General features: G+C 36.9%; 1 protein-coding gene across 8 annotated transcripts in view; it reads left to right on the top strand.

The window, feature by feature from the left end:
• Window positions 1-19,817, top strand: part of LOC123548643 (endothelin-converting enzyme 1-like) — a 73,215-nt gene that overhangs the window by 23,220 nt on the left and 30,178 nt on the right. For all 8 annotated transcript variants that reach the window (XM_053546282.1, XM_053546285.1, XM_053546287.1 and 5 more), the window contains exons 3-8: window positions 2,698-2,840; window positions 4,969-5,163; window positions 5,981-6,109; window positions 9,343-9,519; window positions 9,940-10,122; window positions 15,901-15,993. In XM_053546282.1, the coding sequence (XP_053402257.1) occupies window positions 2,698-2,840; window positions 4,969-5,163; window positions 5,981-6,109; window positions 9,343-9,519; window positions 9,940-10,122; window positions 15,901-15,993 (920 nt within the window). The remainder of the gene's footprint in view (window positions 1-2,697; window positions 2,841-4,968; window positions 5,164-5,980; window positions 6,110-9,342; window positions 9,520-9,939; window positions 10,123-15,900; window positions 15,994-19,817) is intronic.

Raw genomic sequence — 19,817 nt, 5'->3', positions numbered from 1 at the left:
TTCCAATAATTTTATCAATTAATAAAACATGGGCAGTCGTTTGGATGGATGCTACGCACTCGTGATTTAATTATTACGCCTCCAAACTCCTGCCCATATTTTATTAACTGATAAAATATAGGAACAGATTTAATATTTCTTAAATATATAACAAAAAGACCTGACCGCTTATCTCAGTCTCAAGGTAGAGCGTCAATATACAGATTGCGGGGTCATGAGTTCAATCCTCGGACTGGCTGTATGTTCTCCGTGACAATTTGATAAAAGACATTATGTCTGAAATCATTCGTCCTCCACCGCTGATTCATGTGGGGAAGTTACAGTTACTTGAAGAGAACAGGTTTGTACTGGCACAGAATCCAGGAACACTGGTTAGGTTAACTGCCTGCAGTTACATAACTGAAATACTGTTGAAAAACAGTATTAAGTCCTAAATAAAGAAACAAAACTCATAAAAAGAGTATGATTGTAAATTGTATTCTATATTTCCTTACATAAACACAAGCAGATTTTGCGTCTGTCCACAATGTTTGCATAATTATTAAAAGCAATAGCTAAGGTAAAGGTAAATTTTATTAACCGTTGCTTTGTAAAACAATTAACATAAGCTCTGCAGAGCTTTTCAGTGACCCTTTATTAAGAACAATTAAAACCAATTATAACCTACCCCCAGCAATTTGCTGGTACCCATTTACAGCTGGGTCGACTGAGGCAATTGTGATAAAGTTCCCTGCCTAAGGACACACCACAATGGGAGTAGCCAGGATTCGAACCAGGGGCCTTCACCTCCGTAGGAAAGCGTCTTAGCCCTCTTGACCAATGCGTCCACAAAAAGCGACATTCATACTAGTGGTAGACCTTTAAAAAAACACAGAGAGACATTGCTTGCACTTGTTTATGTATGTGTGACAATGTTATGCATGTGGTTAACCAGACGTTGCATGTGAAACACATGCATTTTGACAAGTGAATTGTTTAACTTATCCAACACATCTGTGGCCATTTGATATTAACATATAATTGAAATACAGTGTGGTATGTTTTGTTAGTAGATGTTGTGCTTTATATATAGAATAGCTGGCTTTTGCATGCTTTTTCTGTATTTTGTTCAGGTTTTATTTTCAAGCAAGTCAAATTTTTGTGATGCAGTAAAATGTAAGACAATATCCTCAGGACCCTTGGACAAAATTTATTCAGTTAACTTTGATCTGAATGCATACAAATCCCCCTTTTAGTTTTGTTAAAAACAATAGTGATAATTATTATTTTCAAATGAAAACAAATAGAATCAGGATATGTTTGGAAAAAATATAGGTGGTATTTTTTCAATCTTGGTCAAAATGAAGAATGGCAATTTATTAATGTTTTCTGTTCGGACATTTTTTCTCTTTTCTGAAACAATGCTTCTCTTGATGTGCTCTGAAAAGAGTCCATTATGCATGAAGCTGTAAAGTTCAGTTTGTTAACATTTTGAAGTAGATTCATGGATACAATTTTAATCTTGAGCCTGCTGGTGGCAAGTTATTTTGCCTTTGCGACCAGTGCAGACCAAGATAAACCTGCACATCCATGCAGTGTGATCATGGTCTGCACTGTTCGCTATTCAGTCAGTACATTTTCAGTGAACACCCCTTCAAATAATAAATGGTACTGCCCAAATTGAATGACGAACCAATCCATTTTAGAATTTTAGCAGGGTAAAGGTTAATCAAATTTGAACCTTTTAATCTGACATGTAATGGTGTCAAGTTAATGGTAAGTAATATTTATCCAAATATCATGACTCTATTCCAATATCTTTTAATTTACAGTGGTACACTAAAAGTCTTTCTTTTGATGTTTGTTAATTTAAAGTTATTAGAAAGTACAGTCTTAATTGACTCTTGTGTAGGTGTTAATGTAATGTTACAGTTAAAACCAGTTAACCCTTAGCATGCTAGATAAATTGTCGTCTGCTGGAAATGTCGTCTGCTAAAATTGTAAAGTTCATTCAATTTGCTCCAAAATTGGAAGAAATATTGTCAGAGTAGCAAACAGCTTGGAACCTGATCAGACGCCGATTTAATCGGCGTCTGATCTGGTTCCAAGCTGTTTGCAAAGGCTGTTAAATTCGCCTGCAGCAGGCTAAGGGTTAATATATAAATGGCTGACTAGGAAAATGATACTTGCTTATTGTTAGCTATTTTGATATATGAGAAAGGTATAATGTTAGGATATCAAAATGAAAACTGCTCAAAATATTTAATTTTCACACTACATGAATGTGATGTTTGCCTCCAGACAAAGAAAAGATAATGCAATATTTTACATTTTAAAGTGACTGAATATTCAATGTTAACATACACAACTGGCTGAAGTACATGTATAACATTTATGTGTCTGTTCCGCGCACATTAGTTACAAAGACCACAAATCAAAGGCCTGTGTTTTCACAGAGATTAGAAAAAAATGAGGTGAGGTTGGGTCAGACTGTTTGTAGGTACTAGGTCAGGTTTGGTGTAGATTTTTTGTTGTTGAATATTTCAGTGCTTCGGGGATATCTGCCTATTATTTCTTTTGTGTGTATGTTTTCACCTAATTATGTTTATATTATTCATAATTAATGCACTTTCCAAAAATTTGTCAGAATTTTAAGTCTTTTCCTCACATAAAAGATCCTGAATTATATTGTACCTTATTTTCCTATGTTTCCCTCAGATCCAGTTGAAGATGAAGAACGGAAGAAGCATCGGCGCCAGAATGATAAGCTGAAGATACTGCTCGTGTTTGGTGTTATACTTCTCACATGTTTAGTTGTTGTTATCATTTTCCAACATTTTAGAACACATGGTGCAACACAGGTGGGTAAACTTTTGTAATTGTGCATTCAATATTAGGAATTTTCTCGTCACTTTTACACAATGAATTGTTATTCAGGGAAATGGACGAAGGTTAAGTTAAAAATTATTTCATAACATGTCATGAAAAGATGGCAGTATAATTCTGGATAACTGACTGAGTTGCAAATAAGGTGGTTTCTAAGAGGTGAAGATCATATACTTCCAAAACTGCTTTAAAGTGATGGTGGGATTTTATTATGCCTGAGCTGTTTACATTGATAGACAATCAATATTGTTCAGAATGATACTTGAGTAGGAAAAAATATTCATAAATGAGACATTGATGTATACCATACTTTGAGGTGTATTGGTTGTGGTATTGTAGAGTTCGCACACAATTTCTGCTCTGGAAATGGTCAGAAAATTTCCAGTGTATAAGTTCCAGTGTATAAGTCACTGTTAAATTTTGAATTTTTCCAAGCAGTATTTACTGTAATGGCAGTAGCCATGTTGATGTGGACTGAATTATTAACAGAACTTGATTGGTGGAAAGTATACAGGGTTATTTTTGAGGATGGACCTGTCAGAATTTTATCCAACCCGGTGTACCAGTACCTGTCAATGGCATCCAGTAAAACGATAGTAGATGCAAAAATAATTCAAACTGCAAGTACGGCATTGAATTGTAGTCATTCATAATTTAATGGCCTGTTTGGGATATTTACTATATACCTAATTAAAAATAACTGCTCAGTGTACGAAATTCAGATTTGAATCCACACGCCAGTTCTGGCTACCAGATATGAAATTTTCCAAGCCCAACACCAATTTCACTAGCCCGAACTTTAACACCATAAAATATTTAATTTTTGAACCATATAGCATTTTGTTTTACAGACATCTGTGCATGATTGAAGGGATAAGAAAAGACATTTATGTTTGCCATGTTTTTTAACAATTTTAACTCTGAATACTTCAGTCTAGATCAGCATCGCTAGAGTCCCAAATCATTGGAATTGTCACTCCTTGCCAAACAAATTTTATCCTCAAACGCCCAATTATTTAGGATACGCACTAGCCAATTACCGCTACTTGGACTGTTGACAATTTGCATGATGTGAAAATGAGTGTTGAATACACACACACATACACACATGCTGATAGCATAATTTAAGATCCACCTACTTTAGGTACTTGTGAGGTTTTCGCAAGAAGTGTGAAAGTGAATCAGATTATCCGTTACAACATAAGTGAATGTATTCAGCCAATTAGTGCTGCGGTTATGTCTTTGAAACTTTGCGTTTGATTGTCAACACATGCGAGTGCAAAAAGCAATAATTCAATAAGCGTTTCTTAATCTAGACAAAGTGTGATGCATTCTTGAACAATAAGCGTTTTATTAATGAAGATTGTATGAAATCACAATGCTATACACATTTAATTAGCATGTTGTTTTGTTTTTAATCACATTAGGAAAATTCGGTAGTCTGGTAGCTTGGTCGGGCTTGTGTCTGCGGAAAATCAGTAGCCCAAGCTGAAATTCGGTAGCCACAGGCTATTGGACTACAGCGAATTTCGAACATTGACCGCTGTTCATTGAAACACTGCCGAAATTGAGATCTTTTTTACCATTTTATTTGTTAATGAGAAATGCACCTAATTTTGCAAGTGCCACAGTTGAAAAAAATTCTGCTTGCAATGTTCTGTAGTATAAGTCGCAGGAACTTTTTCAGGCAGCAAAATGAGTGAAAAAATGCGACCAATACACCCCCAAAAAATGGTAAAACATGCTTTACTGCACCTTAGCCCTCAAGTTAGTTTCAAACCTGTTCGATTTTTTTCGTTATAGGTATAGATACCATGAACTTTTACATTATTCACTTTGGTTGTTAAGATTGAAGTGAAAAATATTAGTTATGATTCCAAGTAGTTGCACTGTATTTAAGGAGAGCAGTGGTCTAGTGGTAAAGATGATGGCAACTAATCCCAGGATGTTGTGGTTCCAGCCCCACTTCAGTCAAGAACACACCTGGTATGACACTAGTAATAAAGAGGATTCAAGATTGATCCAAACAAGCTAAGAACTTTCAGCTTAATGGAGCTAAAACAAATTAGTAGAAACTAAACTACTGTCTCTCTCCCCATGCAGATATGTACAACAGAAGAATGTGTGAAGGGATCAGCTTATATCGTAAACAAGATGGACACAACTGTTGACCCCTGTGAGGATTTCTACACATTCTCTTGTGGTAATTGGGAAAAGATGACACCGATTCCTCCATCAAAGTCAAAATATGGGTCTTTTTCTCAAATTGGTGATGAGATTAAGAAAAAATTGCGCGAGGTATGTTAAGTTGTGAGAATTATATACCCTAAAACCCCTCTTAAAAGGAAATACATGTATCTCAAAACCGAGCATATTTTTATTGTCTCCTATGTATTTCTCCTTTCAATAGGGAAATCTTCATCCCATGTCTCTACCCATCATAAACCAGAACCCATTTATCATGAAAATGGAACAACTTGTTCAGACGTATATTTTATCAACCCAAAGATATCCTGGAAAATAAGACAACTTTTAACATCTTGATATAATATATTCTTTTTTTGTTCTTTTTTATCATGACTACTGGTAGGTGAATTCACACGAATCAGCTGTATACCAAAATGAAATGTTTTTCGATTCATAAAACAGTATAGCAATAAGCAGAATTCTGATAGATAATTCTTTAAATTGCATTCTACAGAACCTGTCTATACAGGAAAGTCCTCAAATCTAAACTTTATGACAGGTCTGTAGATTGTTCCTATTAGGAGTCCACTAGCAGAATTTTAGAATAATTTCACATATATTTTCCATGTTTGGCTCTCTGCCAGAATACCGCCTTGGTAGCCTAGTGATCGAGCACCAGCTTTTGAGTGCCAGAGGCTGTATGTTCGATCCCTGGCTGCGTCATACCAAGGACATAAAAAATTGTACCAGTAGTACTCTTGCTAGGACTGACAGAATAATTTGTTCATATGTTTCAAAAATGTTTGAAAAGACCTAAACCCAAACACACACACTCTCTACCAGAATTGTTCACTCAGCAATCTAGGGCAACCACGGCCCACTTCTTTTGAAAAAGATAAAAATATGGAAGTTCAAATTTCATCTTCAGGTTCTAGAAGAAGATGAGAAGTTGTACAAAGGTGTCAAGTCAAGTGCTATTCATAAAGCTAAAACCTTTTATGATATGTGCATGGATGAAAAAGAGATCAAAAAAGCTGGTAAAGGCCCAGTGTTAAAGGTAGGTTTTACAACTTGTGTTGTTTTTAATCCCCCGCCACAAGTGGTGGGGGGTTATAGGAAGGGTCTCCTTCAGTTCTTCCGTCATTCTGTAACATTTTGTGTCCGCTCTGTATCTCCTAAACCCCTTGAAGGATTTTCATGAAAGTTGGGTCAAATGATCACCTCATCAAGATGATGTGCAGAACCCATGAGTCAGCCATGTCCGCTCAATGTCAAGGTCACAACTCAAGGTCAAAGGTTTGAGCCTTCCATTTTGTGTCTGCTCTGTATCTCCTAAACCCCTTGAAGGATTTTCATGAAAGTTGGGTCAAATGATCACCTTATCAAGGTGATGTGCAGAACCCATGAGTCAGCCATGTCGGCTCAAGGTCAAGGACACAACTCAAGGTCAAAGGTTTGAGCCTTCCATTTTGGTCAGCTCTGTATCTCCTAAACCCCTTGAAGGATAATCATGAAACTTAGGCCAAATGATCACCTCATCAAGATGATATGCAGAACCCATGAGTCAGCCATGTCAGCTCAAGGTCAAGGTCACAACTCAAGGTCAAAAGTTTGAGCCTTCCATTTCGTGTCCGCTCTGTATCTCCTAAACCCCTTGAAGGATAATCATGAAACTTGGATCAAATGATCACCTCATCAAGACGATGTCCAGAACCTATGAGTCAGCCATGTAGGCTGAAGGTCAAGGTCACAACTTGAGGTAAAAGATTGAGCCTTCCATTTTGTGTTCGCTCTGTATCTCCTAAACTCCTTGAAGGATAATCATGAAACTTGGATCAAATGATCACCTCATCAAGACAATTTGCAAAACCCATGAGTTGGCCATGGTGGCTCAAGGTCAAGGTCACAACTCAGGGTCAAAGGTTTGAGCCACTATCCATATCAGCGGCGGGGCATATAGCTGTCTTTCAGACTGCCTTGTTATATTTGAGTCATCGCTTCTGTAACATGAAATGATTCTGTGCAAATAATTTGCTCTTGAAAATTTTGAATTTTCATTTTAAAATTTATAGGGCTATTTTTGAAAAGCAGACATATTGTAATGGTGCCTGTGTCTGTCCATCAGTCCTATTATGTCTGTCATATTTCATGTCCAAAGCATATTAGGATCTTACATGCCTGCCAGTGTAAGACAGGGTTTTCCCTACCTGAGGGACAGTGTGGAATGGAAAACTGAGCGTTAGCGAGGTTTTTTTATCAAAACTGTCCTGAGGGTTGGGAAAACAACTGTCTTACACAGGCAGACATGTTAGATCTTTTTTCTTGCCTATCACATTCAAAACAGATCGTGGAGACAAAAAGATTTTGGTATTTCCTGACATTACTAATATAGTTTATGATGTCACAATAGTGCAAGTACAATGTGACGTCACCTAAATGCACGCTCTTTTAGACAAGGTTTTTCCCTAGGGAAAGACAGGAATATCTGTCCCCGGTGCGTGCTTGGACAAATGTATACTTTCCCCGCTAGGTAGGCAAGAATGGCTTAGTAACATATTTACTTTAATCGTTAATGAGGTTCATCAGGATAGTAGATGTAGTTTATGTAAACGTTAATCATGACATAATCCAGAAAATTATATACCTGGTTGACAGTTTCGGTCGATTTCACCGACTTTCCTCAGAACTGTGATGACTTTCGGTTACGGACTGGTTCACTGCTGGACAGGTCAGAGTGAACTAATTGTCCGTAAATGGTGCTGAGGGAGTAGGCCCCCTGGTCCCTGTTCATCATTGGTTTGCTGCTCGCGATCCACTTACTCGCGATCCACTTACTTCACCTTCCATGACCAAATATGCCAACAGAAATTTGGCACCGCCATGGGTAGTCCCGTTTCACCCATTGTCGCTAACCTCCTTATGGAATTTCTTGAAAAACAGGCTATAGCGACTGCACCTCTAGACTGTCGACCAGAACTATGGAAAAGGTATGTGGATGATGTACTGGAAATAATCAGAAAGGGACAGGTTCAGCACCTTACTGACAATTTGAACAAAGTGGATACTACCAGCAGCATTCAATTCACTCATGAGGCAGAGGAAGATGGTAAGATTCCCTTTCTAGACACACTTAATGTAAGACAGCCGAATGGATCAATAAAGTTACTTGTGTATAGGAAGAAGACTCACACTGACCAATATCTTCAGTTTGATTCTCGCCATCCTTTACAACACAAATATTCTGTGATAAGAACTCTGCTGGACAGATGTAATAGTGTGGTCACTTAAGAGGAGGACAAAATCAGAGAAAAAGAACATTTAAAACAGCTTTAGTGAAATGTGGGTATCCCAAATGGGCCATAAAAAAGGTGGAGAAAGATATTAAAAATAAACCGGAAAAGAAGAAGGGAAATGGTAAAAAGGACTCGGAGGAAAAGAGCAAAGGGATGGTAGTTCTGTCCTATGTACAAACAGTGCCAGAGACAGTGAGTAGAATATATAGGAAATATGGCATATCAACAGCCATGTGCCCCCACCAAACTTTTAGAAATTTATTAGTGCATCCCAAGGACTAGAGAACATCTGTGAGTGTGTATACAGCATCAGTTGCAAGAATTGTGAAAGTGTATAATGTTGGAGAGACTGGTAGAAAGTTTGGAACAAGATTATCAGAACACAAGAAAGACTCTTTAAACTTACCAGCTATTTACACTAGATCAGAAAGAAAGAACTCAGAGAACACTTTTAACAAAAGTGCAATAACTGATCACACATCAAGAACCAACCATGTAATTAACTGGGAGGGTGTGAAAGTAATCGATAGGGAGGACAACCAGAGAGTAAGCCAAGTGATGGAAGCCATCTGGATCGCGAGCAGCAAACCAATGATGAATAGGGACCAGGGGCCCTACTCCCTCAACACCATTTACGGACAGTTAGTTCACTCTGACCTGTCCAGCAGGTCTGTAACCAGAAGTCGTCACAGTTCTGAAGAAGGTCGGTGAAATCGACAGAAACTGTCAACCAGGTATATAATTTTCTGGATATGTCATGATAAACGTTTACATAAAGTATTTACTTTAAACTTAGGTACTGGTGAGGCAAAATTCAAGATCACAAATCCAAGCTCAAAGATCAAATTTGTCCCAGATATTTTTCCCACATATATCTTAGCTGGTGCAAGACTTTATAGATATTCAAGGTATTAACTTAAACTTTAGATAATTTGAGGAATACAAAAAGTCACAGAGCTCCCCCTATCAACCACACACACATTATTATTTTTTCCAGCTTATTGGTGAGCTTGGAAGTTGGGGTATGACTTCAGACCCTGTGTCGGGTACATTTGACCCTGACAAGTGGGATATAGAAGATGCCTTTCTACTAACACATAGATATGGATTGAGCTCATTATTTTCAATGGGGATATCTACAGACGAGAAAAACAGCGGTCGATATATGATAAAGGTAAGTGGGGCTTATACTACTACAGTATTCCCTGTAACTGGTTATGGTATTGGACCTGTAATGATAATGGTCTAGTCCTGCTTGATTGTGTATTCTGTGTATACAGTTTCTGTATTTTCCAGCTGATACATATGAAAAGCCATGTGTTTTTTTCAGTCCTACATTAATAGTAGAAATTGGTGAAATTGGACACAGGAATAATGTATTTTCATTCATATATTGCCAATAGTCATTATGTGTGCTGTATGTTAAGAAATGAATTTATAAGGATATGAATTACATTTACCTGCGTAAAATAATTGGTTCAAGTTCGTTTTTTGTGGTTATGTATGTATTTGATCAAAACCATTGAATTTCATGCACAGAAATTGGTACGATTTCACAGGATTTCAGTCTCAGTACCAACTAAATTTTTTTCAGTTTGAACAGTCCGGGCTAACTCTGAGTGATTCGAAAGAATATTTCAGCAATCACACAAACTATGAGATACTAAAAAGAGCGTACATAGAGTATGCAACAGGTTTTGCTAAACTTCTAGGAGCAGGAGACAATGTGGAAGAAAGTGTTCGAAATCTCTACGACTTTGAACAAAAACTGGCTGTGGTATGTACTCTACTAGAATAGTATGACCTAGCAATACTGTATTATGCCCCTTTAATGAAGAGAATGTATGTTTTTTGGCTCCAGGTGGTCAATATGTTAGTAGTTTGTCAGTCTGTCATTACACTATTCTGTTTTTTATCAATAACTTGTGAATGCTTGGGTTTGTGGTTGTCATACTTTTTTAGTTGCCTGTAGATACCTAACTTTTAGGTTCATTAAATCAAAGTCTACAAATGTTACAATGGACATGAGGCTGGACATCGTTCTCTAACAATTTTTCTGTAACTTGATAACACTTTGAAGCTATGATTCATCATAGGATGATATCATGCAATCGTTTTTATGGCCATTTAATAAAGATGCAGGTTGCAGTAGTTTTAAGACTGAAAATTGAAAATTACCAATTAAATAGTCAGTCATGTAGCCATATGTGTATAAGTAAGTATTGAAATTAGTATCTCATTTTTTCAATTGTTTTAAAGGATATGGTAATAGCACAAGCAGTGCATTGTAAATCTGTGGTGTGTGTGATACTTGTCATGTTTTCCTAGTTTCAGTTGGTCTTCTTCTGTTTCTGTACTTCACTTACATGTCCTATTTTTGCTTCTAAACTGCTCTCGCATATCTACTTTTTACCACAGTATGTTAAATATACAGATATTTCCAATAAAGTACTATGCCCCAACGATAACTTGATATTTACAAACATGACTATAAATAGATTAAAATGGAACATAGGGAATTCAACATTTTACTAACATGTTACAATCTAAATATTTGGAGGTTTTGTACCAGTTAAGAATTAGCTCAGTGGTAAAGCATACAGTCCATGTTCAACAGATGTTTTGCCGTGTGGGTTCGAAACTCAGCATCAACATTTATTTTTTTTTTCACTTTTGAATAAAAATTAAGATTCCTTCATGAGCTCTGTGACAACACGACAGAGGTATCTAAAGGCGAGATGACAGATCGGAAGGTGTATTACAAAACAAAGATGATATTATTAAATGCACTAAGCCATGCAAATAATGAACATACTAGTGTCTTATATAAAGACATATATACAAATACAAGTATGCCCACGGGCAGAATGTCGAGCCCACCAGCACCTTTGACCTCTAAGTGTGACCTTGACCTTGGGACCTGCTTCTTACGCATGACACTCCGTCTTATAATGGTGAACATTGATGCCAAGTTACATCAAAATCCTACCATGCACGAAGAAAAAATGCTCCGGACAAACTTTAATTTGACCTTTGAGATAGGAACATGGGGTTTGCGCATGACACCCTTCTCATTGAATATTAATGCGAAATATAAACAAGATGTCAAAGTTATGGTCCGGGCAAAATCGTACGGACGCACGCACATACACCGAAAGTGGAGTCCATCAAAGAAAGAAACAAAAATACGGAAAACAAAAAGGAAAAAAAATCTAAAAAAAGAAAAAAAACACTCGTGAGGATTCGAACCCACAAAACGATCTGCTTGTACCCAATTATTATCTGCCTTTCGCCCAATTGAGCTATGTTGCCATATACTTAGTGGGTATTTGAAATGAAAGAAATACTAATATTTACTTGTCAAGTAATGTGCAAGCATTATGAATGGTTATTTCATCCGTTATCATGAATTAGACTCGTCCTCGCGTTTCGGCGGGAACCACGTTATCGTTGGGGATTAGTAGAAGTCATACAATTAAATTTTTGTTATTGAAAGGCTTTCTTTAAAAAAGTGATATTTATATATAAGTGTTGAAAATATGTAATTACAATGCAATAGAACACAGAAAAATATCTATTTATTGTGTAAATAGGGCAATAACTGCATTCATAACTAATATTCTGCAGAAATTTTTTAATAGAATAATTTGACCTGTTTTAATGTTATTACAAAAGTCATCTATTTTTGTAAATTAAGTTAAAAAATTTTTATCTTCGCCATTGTCTGAAAACATGGTATATAAAACCTTTGGAGTAGATCTCAAGTTTGTATGGTTGTGCTAATTACGAATGTCACCATAACATTTTACTGCTTTGAAAACCAAGTGTAAATTTGAAAACAAACAATTATCGTCATTCTGAACTGTATACATGTACAAATTTACAGTATACAAATTAACACTGATTTAAATGAATGTAGATTTTATGTCATACTGTAGACCTATGCATGTTCATTTACATGCCTGGTCGATTTCATTACGAATACCATTCAACCACCAATTGGCTATTTTAGCGCCGGTGATACTGATTAATACAAGTACGTAAATACAAGTACGTGCTAATAAGTCGAAACTACTCAATTTAAGGCATTTGCACTAAAATTTAGCTGCGCTAATATAAGTACACTTACAGTAGCTGACTGTTTTTGGGGTTGATAGGTCAAGGTCATAAAATTCACAGGACTAAAAAATGGGACAACCAGTCATGGGCTGGGTGCATACCTGTTTTTCGAATAGCTCTTTTTAGCTCACCTGAGCCAAAGACTCATGGTGAGCTTTTATGACCACATAATGTCCGTCGTCAGTCGTGTGTTGTCTGTCCGTCAACAATTTCTAAAAAAAACCTTCTTGAAAACCACTAAGCAGATTTACACCAAACTTCACAGGAATGATCCTTGGGTGGTTCCCTTTCAAAATTGTTCAAAGAAGTGAATTCCATATAGAACTCTGGTTGCCATGCAACCAAAAGGAAAAACTGTAAAAATCTTCTTGACAGTGTCCAAATCTGCAAGGCCTAGAGCCTTGATATTTGGCATGGTACATCATCTAATTGTCCTCTATGAAAATTGTTCCATTTATGCTCCTGGGGTGAAAAGAGGCCCAGACCCGGGGATCCCAAGTTTTGCATAGACTTATATAGGAAAACACTTTAAAAATCTTCCTGTTTAAAACCACAAGACCTAGGTCTTTGATATTTAGTGTGTAACATTGCCTTGTGGTCCTCTACCAAAATTATTCAAATTTTTACCATGGGGTTTAAAGAGGCCCTGCCTCAGGGGTCTCAAGTTTTACATAGACTTATATAGGAATTTTTTTTTTTAAATCTTGTCTGAAACTGCAAGGCCTAGGCTTTTGATATTTGGTTTGTTGCATTGCCTTGTGGTCCTCTACCACAATTGTTAAAATTATAACATGTTTGCATAGACTTATATAGGAAAAATCTTTTTGCTTGAAACTGCAAGGTGTAGGCTTTTGATATTTGGTATGTTGACTTGCCTAGTTTTCCTCTGATAAAATTGTTCAAATTATGCCCAAGGGATGAAAAGAGGCCATGCCCTAGGGGTCCCAAGTTTAACATAGATTGATATAGGAAGAAAATTAAAAATCTTCTTGTCCTGAAGTTCAAGGCATAGGCCTTTGATATTTGGTGTGTAGCATTGCCTAGTGGATCTCTTACAAGATGTTCAAATTATACCCCGTGGGTGAAAAGAGGCCCCTCCCTGGGGGTCACTTGTTATATGAGTTATATAGGAAAAAGTACTTAAACATTATTAGATCATAGTTCCTAGACTGTTTAATTATAATTACCTGATGACCCCAAGTGATTAGGGGTCACCTGACTGTGAACTTGACATACTGACCTACTTTCTTGTTTTTAGCCCACCATCATCAGATGGTGGGCTATTCAAATCACTCTGCGTCCGTGGTCTGTCATCCTTCCGTCCGTTAACAATTTCTCGTTATCGCATCTCCTCAGAAACTACTGGGAGGATTTTGACCAAACTTTGTCAGAATGATGTATTGGTACCCTAGTTGTGTCCCCCTGAAAATCAGACTGGTTCAACAATTTTTGAGTGAGTTATGGCCCTTTGTTTATTTTTTATAATTTACATAGACTTATATAGGGAAAAACTTTGAAAATCTTCTTGTCCAAAACCACAGAGCCTAGGGCTTTGATATTTGGTGTGTAGCATCATCTAGTGGTCCTCTACCAAGGTGATTCAAATTATTTCACTGGAGTCAAATATGGCTCCACCCCTGGGGTCACATGGTTTATATAGACTTATATAGGGAAAAACTTTGAAAAACCTCTTGTCCAAAACCACAGGGCCTAGGGCTTTGATATTTTGTATGCGACATCACCTAGTGGTCTTCTACTAGGATTGTTCAAATTATTCCCCTAGGGTCAAATATGGCCCCGCCCTTGGGGGTCATGGTTTACATAGACTTATATAGGGAAAAACTTTGAAAATCTTCTTGTCCAAACCACAATGCCTAGGGCTTTGATATTTTGTATGCGACATCATCTACTGGTCTTCTACTAAGATTGTTCAAATTATTCCCCTAGGGTCAAATATGGCCCCGCCCTGGGGGTCATGGTTTACATAGACTTATATAGGGAAAAACTTTGAAAATCTTCTTGTCCAAACCACAGTGCCTAGGGCTTTGATATTTGTAATGTAGCATCATCTAGTGGTTCTCTACCAAGTTTGTCCAAATTATACCCCAAGGGTCAAATATGGCCCCACCCCCGAGGTCATATGGTTCATATAGACTTATATAGGGAAAAGCTTTTAAAATTTTCTTATCAGTAACCTACAATATTTGGACCACATGTATAGTTTTGAATGGCAAGATGAACCTTGACATATGTTGACCTTGATTTTGACCTAGTGACCTACTTTCACATTTCTGTAGCTCTAGCCTTCAAATTTGGACCACCTGCATAGTTTTGTGCACTGAAAAAAACTTTGACCTTGACCTAGTGACCTACTTTCACATTTTTGAAGGTACAGGCTTCAAATTTGGACCACATGCATAGTTTTGTGTTCCGAAATAAAATTTGACCTTGATTTTGACCTAGTGACCTACTTTCACATTACTTAAGCTACAGCCTTCAAATTTGGACCACATGCGTAGTTTTGTGTACCGAAATGAACTTTGATCTTGAGATTGACCTAGTGACCTACATTCACATTTCTGAAGCTACAAGGCTTCAGATTTGGACCACATGCATATTTTTGTGTTCTAAATTGAAATTTGACATTGATTTTTACCTAGTACCTACTTTCATATTTCTCAAGCTACAGCCTTCAAATTTGAAGCACATGCATAGTTTTTTTTATACCAAAATGAACTTTGACCTTGAAATTGATGTAGTGACCTACTTCCACATTTCTCAAGCTACATCTTTCAAATTTGGACCACATGCACAGTGTTGTGTACAGAAATGAAATTTGACATTAATTTTGACCTAATCTTGAAATGTGGAACATTCAAAAATGGCTCAATGGTGGGCGCCAAGATCACTCTGTGATCTCTTATTTTAAGATACAACCTTGAAATTTGGATGACATATACAGTTTAGCACACAGATCTTAAAACTGACTTTTAGTAACCATGAATATGATCTACTGACCTACTTTCTTTATATTTTTGCATCAGTTTGCCATTTGAAACATGTGGCTCATATTACTCAGGTGAGCGATCCAGGGACATCATGACCCTCTTGTTTTGCCTTGATATCCAAAAGTACTATAAATGTTGAAATCTTTTTGATAGATTTTTTTCACTATATTCACCCAGTGGGGATATTCTTAATAATGAATACTTTCGGGTAGTGCTATTATTGTTATACATTGTAGGCCAATATGTCTCACAGCTTCACAAAAAATACCAGATCACAGTAAAAAATATATTTTGTATTATTTTGATAAGAGTTAAAACCTTGCCACTACTGGCTTGATCTCTCAACTTGGGAATTGACAAAGTAGAAGTTCAAATGGAAGGACTCGAGATCATTTTTACAAATTACATTTTATGTTTTTCCTTTTCAGATCCATGTACCCAGGGAACAGCTTCTAGATCCTTTAAAAACCTACCATAATATGACATTGCAGCAATTTCAAGATGACTACCTGGGAGACTGGGTAAGAACAACAGTATTCATTATAACCTGATATATATATATATCATGCCAGCTGTTGAAGAATAGGTAGACAGGAGTATTGTTTTGCTCTTGTCAGTCAGTATGTAGGCATAAAATTTATATGCAGTTGTAGTTAAATCCTGAAAAATATGCTGAGTCTAGAAACTTGCCGAACAGTACAGTGTTGTGTTACAAAGTCTCTAATTATATCTTTATTCAAATAATACATGAAGTATAATAGTTTCATTATGGTTTTTCTCATTTGAATCTAATTGCTCAAAACTTACTTACTATGAAATCATTTTGACCACTACACCCAGAACATTCAAATATGGTAGCACGATTGGGCTTATGAAGTAAAGACCCCTATTGTTCTGGGAGTCAAAGGTCAAGGTGACAGGGGCCTGAACTTGAAAATGGTTTCCAGTTAATTACTTGAGAACCACTAGACCCAGAACATTCAAATGTGGTGGCATGATTAGGCTTATGAAATAAAGACCCTATTTTTCTGGGTCAAAGATCAAGGTGGCTGGGGCCTGAACCTTGAAAACAATTTCCAGTCTATAAATGGAGAACGTAATGACTCAGAACCTTCAAACTTTATAGCATGATTGGGCTTATGAAGTAGACCCCTTTTATTTTTAGCTCACCTGAGCAATGCTCAGGTGAGTTTTTCTGATCGCTCGATGTCCGGCGTCTGTCGTCCGTCGTCTGTCGTCTGTCGTCTGTCGTCTGTCGTCTGTCAACATTTAGCTTGTGTATGCGATAGAGGCTGTATTTTTCAATTAATCTTCATGAATATTGGTCAGAATGATAACCTTGATGAAATCTAGGCCGAGTTCGAAAATGGTCATCTCGGGTCAAAAACTAGGTCACTAGGTCAAATCAAAGAAAAACCTGTGTATGCGATAGAGGCGGTATTTTCAATTAATCTTCATGAATATTGGTCAGAATGATAACCTTGATGAAATCTAAGCCGAGTTTGAAAATGGGTCATCTCGGGTCAAAAACTAGGTCACTAGGTCAAATCAAAGAAAAACCTTGTGTATGCGATAGAGGCTGTATTTTTCAATTCTTCTTCATGAATATTGATCGGAATGATAACCTTGATGAAATCTAGGCCGAGTTCGAAAATGGGTCATCTCGGGTCAAAAACTAGGTCACTAGGTCAAATCAAAGAAAAACCTTGTGTATGCGATAGAGGCTGTATTTTTCAATTGATCTTCATGAATTTTGGTCAGAATGATTGCCTTGATGAAATCTAGGCCGAGTTCGAAAATGGGTCATCTCGGGTCAAAAACTAGGTCACTAGGTCAAATCAAAGAAAAACCTTGTGTATGCGATAGAGGCTGTATTTTTCAATTGATCTTCATGAATTTTGGTCAGAATGATTTCCTTGATGAAATCTAGGCCGAGTTTGAAAATGGGTCATCTGGGTCAAAAACTAGGTCACTAGGTCAAATCAAAGAAAAACCTGTGTATGCGATAGAGGCGGTATTTTTCAATTGATCTTTATGAATTTTGGTCAGAATGATTACCTTGATGAAATCTAGGCCGAGTTCGAAAATGGGTCATCTTGGGTCAAAAACTAGGTCACTAGGTCATATCACGTAAAAACCTTGTGTATGCAATAGAGGCTGTATTTTTCAATTGATCTTCATGAATTTTGGTCAGAATGATTACCTTGATGAAATTTAGACCAAGTTCGAAAATGGATCATCTGGGGTCAAAAACTAGGTCACTAGGTCAAATCAAAGAAAAACCTTGTGTATGCAATAGAGGCTGTATTTTTCAACTGATCTTCATGAAATTTAGCCAGAATGATTACCTTGATAAAATCTAGGCCGAGTTCAAAAATGGGTCATCTGGGGTCAAAAACTAGGTCACTAGGTCAAATCGAAGAAAAACATTGTGTATGCAATAGAGGATGTATTTTTCAATGATCTTCATGAAATTTGGTCAGAGTGATTGCCTTGATGAAATCTAGGTCGATTTTGAATATGGGTTATCTGAGGTCAAAAACTAGGTCACTAGGTCAAATTAAAGAAAAATCTTGTGTATGCGATAGAGACTGTTTTTTTCAATTGATTTTTATGAAATTTGGTCAGGTTGATTGCCTTAATGAAATCTAGGTCGAATTTGAATATGGGTCATCTGAGGTCAAAAACTAGGTCACTTGGTCAAATCAAAGAAAAAACTTCTGTATGTGATAGAGGCTGTATTTTTCAGTTGATCTTCATGAATTTTGGTCAGAATGATTGCCTTGATAAAATCTAGGTCGAGTTTGAACATGGGTCATCTAGGGTCAAAAACTAGGTCATATCTAAGAAAATGGTTGTTTTATTGCAAGAGACCAATTTTTTGGTCCAATCTTAATGAAAATTGGTCAGAATATTTGTTTCCATGAAATCACTAGGTCAAACGTGTTTTACACTGTTATGGAGTGTTTCTTAGGTGAGCGACCTAGGGCCATCTTGGCCCTCTTGTTTGGAACAATAAATCAGAGGTCAAGGTCACAGGAACCCAGAGCTCCAGATAAGCTTTTGGTGCAATTGGGTATTTACCCATCACTTTTTGTCTGAATTGGGTATTGGAAATTTGAATTGGGTAAAAATAGTATCATTACCCAGCCTTTTCAGAAGTAATTGGGTATTTGCTAAAACCAATTGGGTATTATACCAATCTCGCACTAACAATTGAGTATTTTTTAGTTCACCTGAGCAATGCTCAGGTGAGTTTTTCTGATCGCTCGATGTCCGTCGTCCGTCGTCTGTCGTCCGTCGTCTGTCAACATTTAGCTTGTGTATGCGATAGAGGCTGTATTTTTCAATTAATCTTCATGAATATTGGTCAGAATGATAACCTTGATGAAATCTAGGCCGAGTTCGAAAATGGGTCATCTCGGGTCAAAAACTAGGTCACTAGGTCAAATCAAAGAAAAACCTTGTGTATGCGATAGAGGCTGTATTTTTCATTTAATCTTCATGAATATTGGTCAGAATGATAACTTTGATGAAATCTAGGCCGAGTTCGAAAATGGGTCATCTCGGGTCAAAAACTAGGTCACTAGGTCAAATCAAAGAAAAACCTTGTGTATGCGATAGAGGTGGTATTTTTCAATTAATCTTCATGAATATTGGTCAGAATGATTGCCTTGATGAAATCTAGGCCGAGTTCGAAAATGGGTCATCTCGGGTCAAAAACTAGGTCACTAGGTCAAATCAAAGAAAAACCTTGTGTATGCGATAGAGGCTGTATTTTTCAATGCTTCTTCATGAATATTGGTCAGAATGATAACCTTGATGAAATCTAGGCCGAGTTCGAAAATGGGTCATCTCGGGTCAAAAACTAGGTCACTAGGTCAAATCAAAGAAAAACCTTGTGTATGCGATAGAGGCTGTATTTTTCAATTGATCTTCATGAATTTTGGTCAGAATGATTGCCTTGATGAAATCTAGGCCGAGTTCGAAAATGGGTCATCTCGGATCAAAAACTAGGTCACTAGGTCAAATCAAAGAAAAACCTTGTGTATGCGATAGAGGCGGTATTTTTCAATTAATCTTCATGAATTTTGGTCAGATTGATTACCTTGATGAAATCTAGGCCGAGTTCGAAAATGGGTCATCTGGGGTCAAAAACTAGGTCACTAGGTCATATCACGTAAAAACCTTGTGTATGCGATAGAGGCTGTACTTTTCAATTGATCTTCATGAATTTTGGTCAGAATGATTGCCTTGATGAAATTTAGACCAAGTTCGAAAATGGGTCATCTGGGGTCAAAAACTAGGTCACTAGGTCAAATCAAAGAAAAACCTTGTGTATTCA

Source organism: Mercenaria mercenaria, chromosome 6 (genome assembly GCF_021730395.1).
Source record: "Mercenaria mercenaria strain notata chromosome 6, MADL_Memer_1, whole genome shotgun sequence".
Taxonomy (NCBI): Eukaryota; Metazoa; Mollusca; class Bivalvia; order Venerida; family Veneridae; genus Mercenaria; species Mercenaria mercenaria.
Note: the sequence above shows the minus strand (reverse complement) of the source record. Positions and strands in the feature narration are given on the sequence as shown.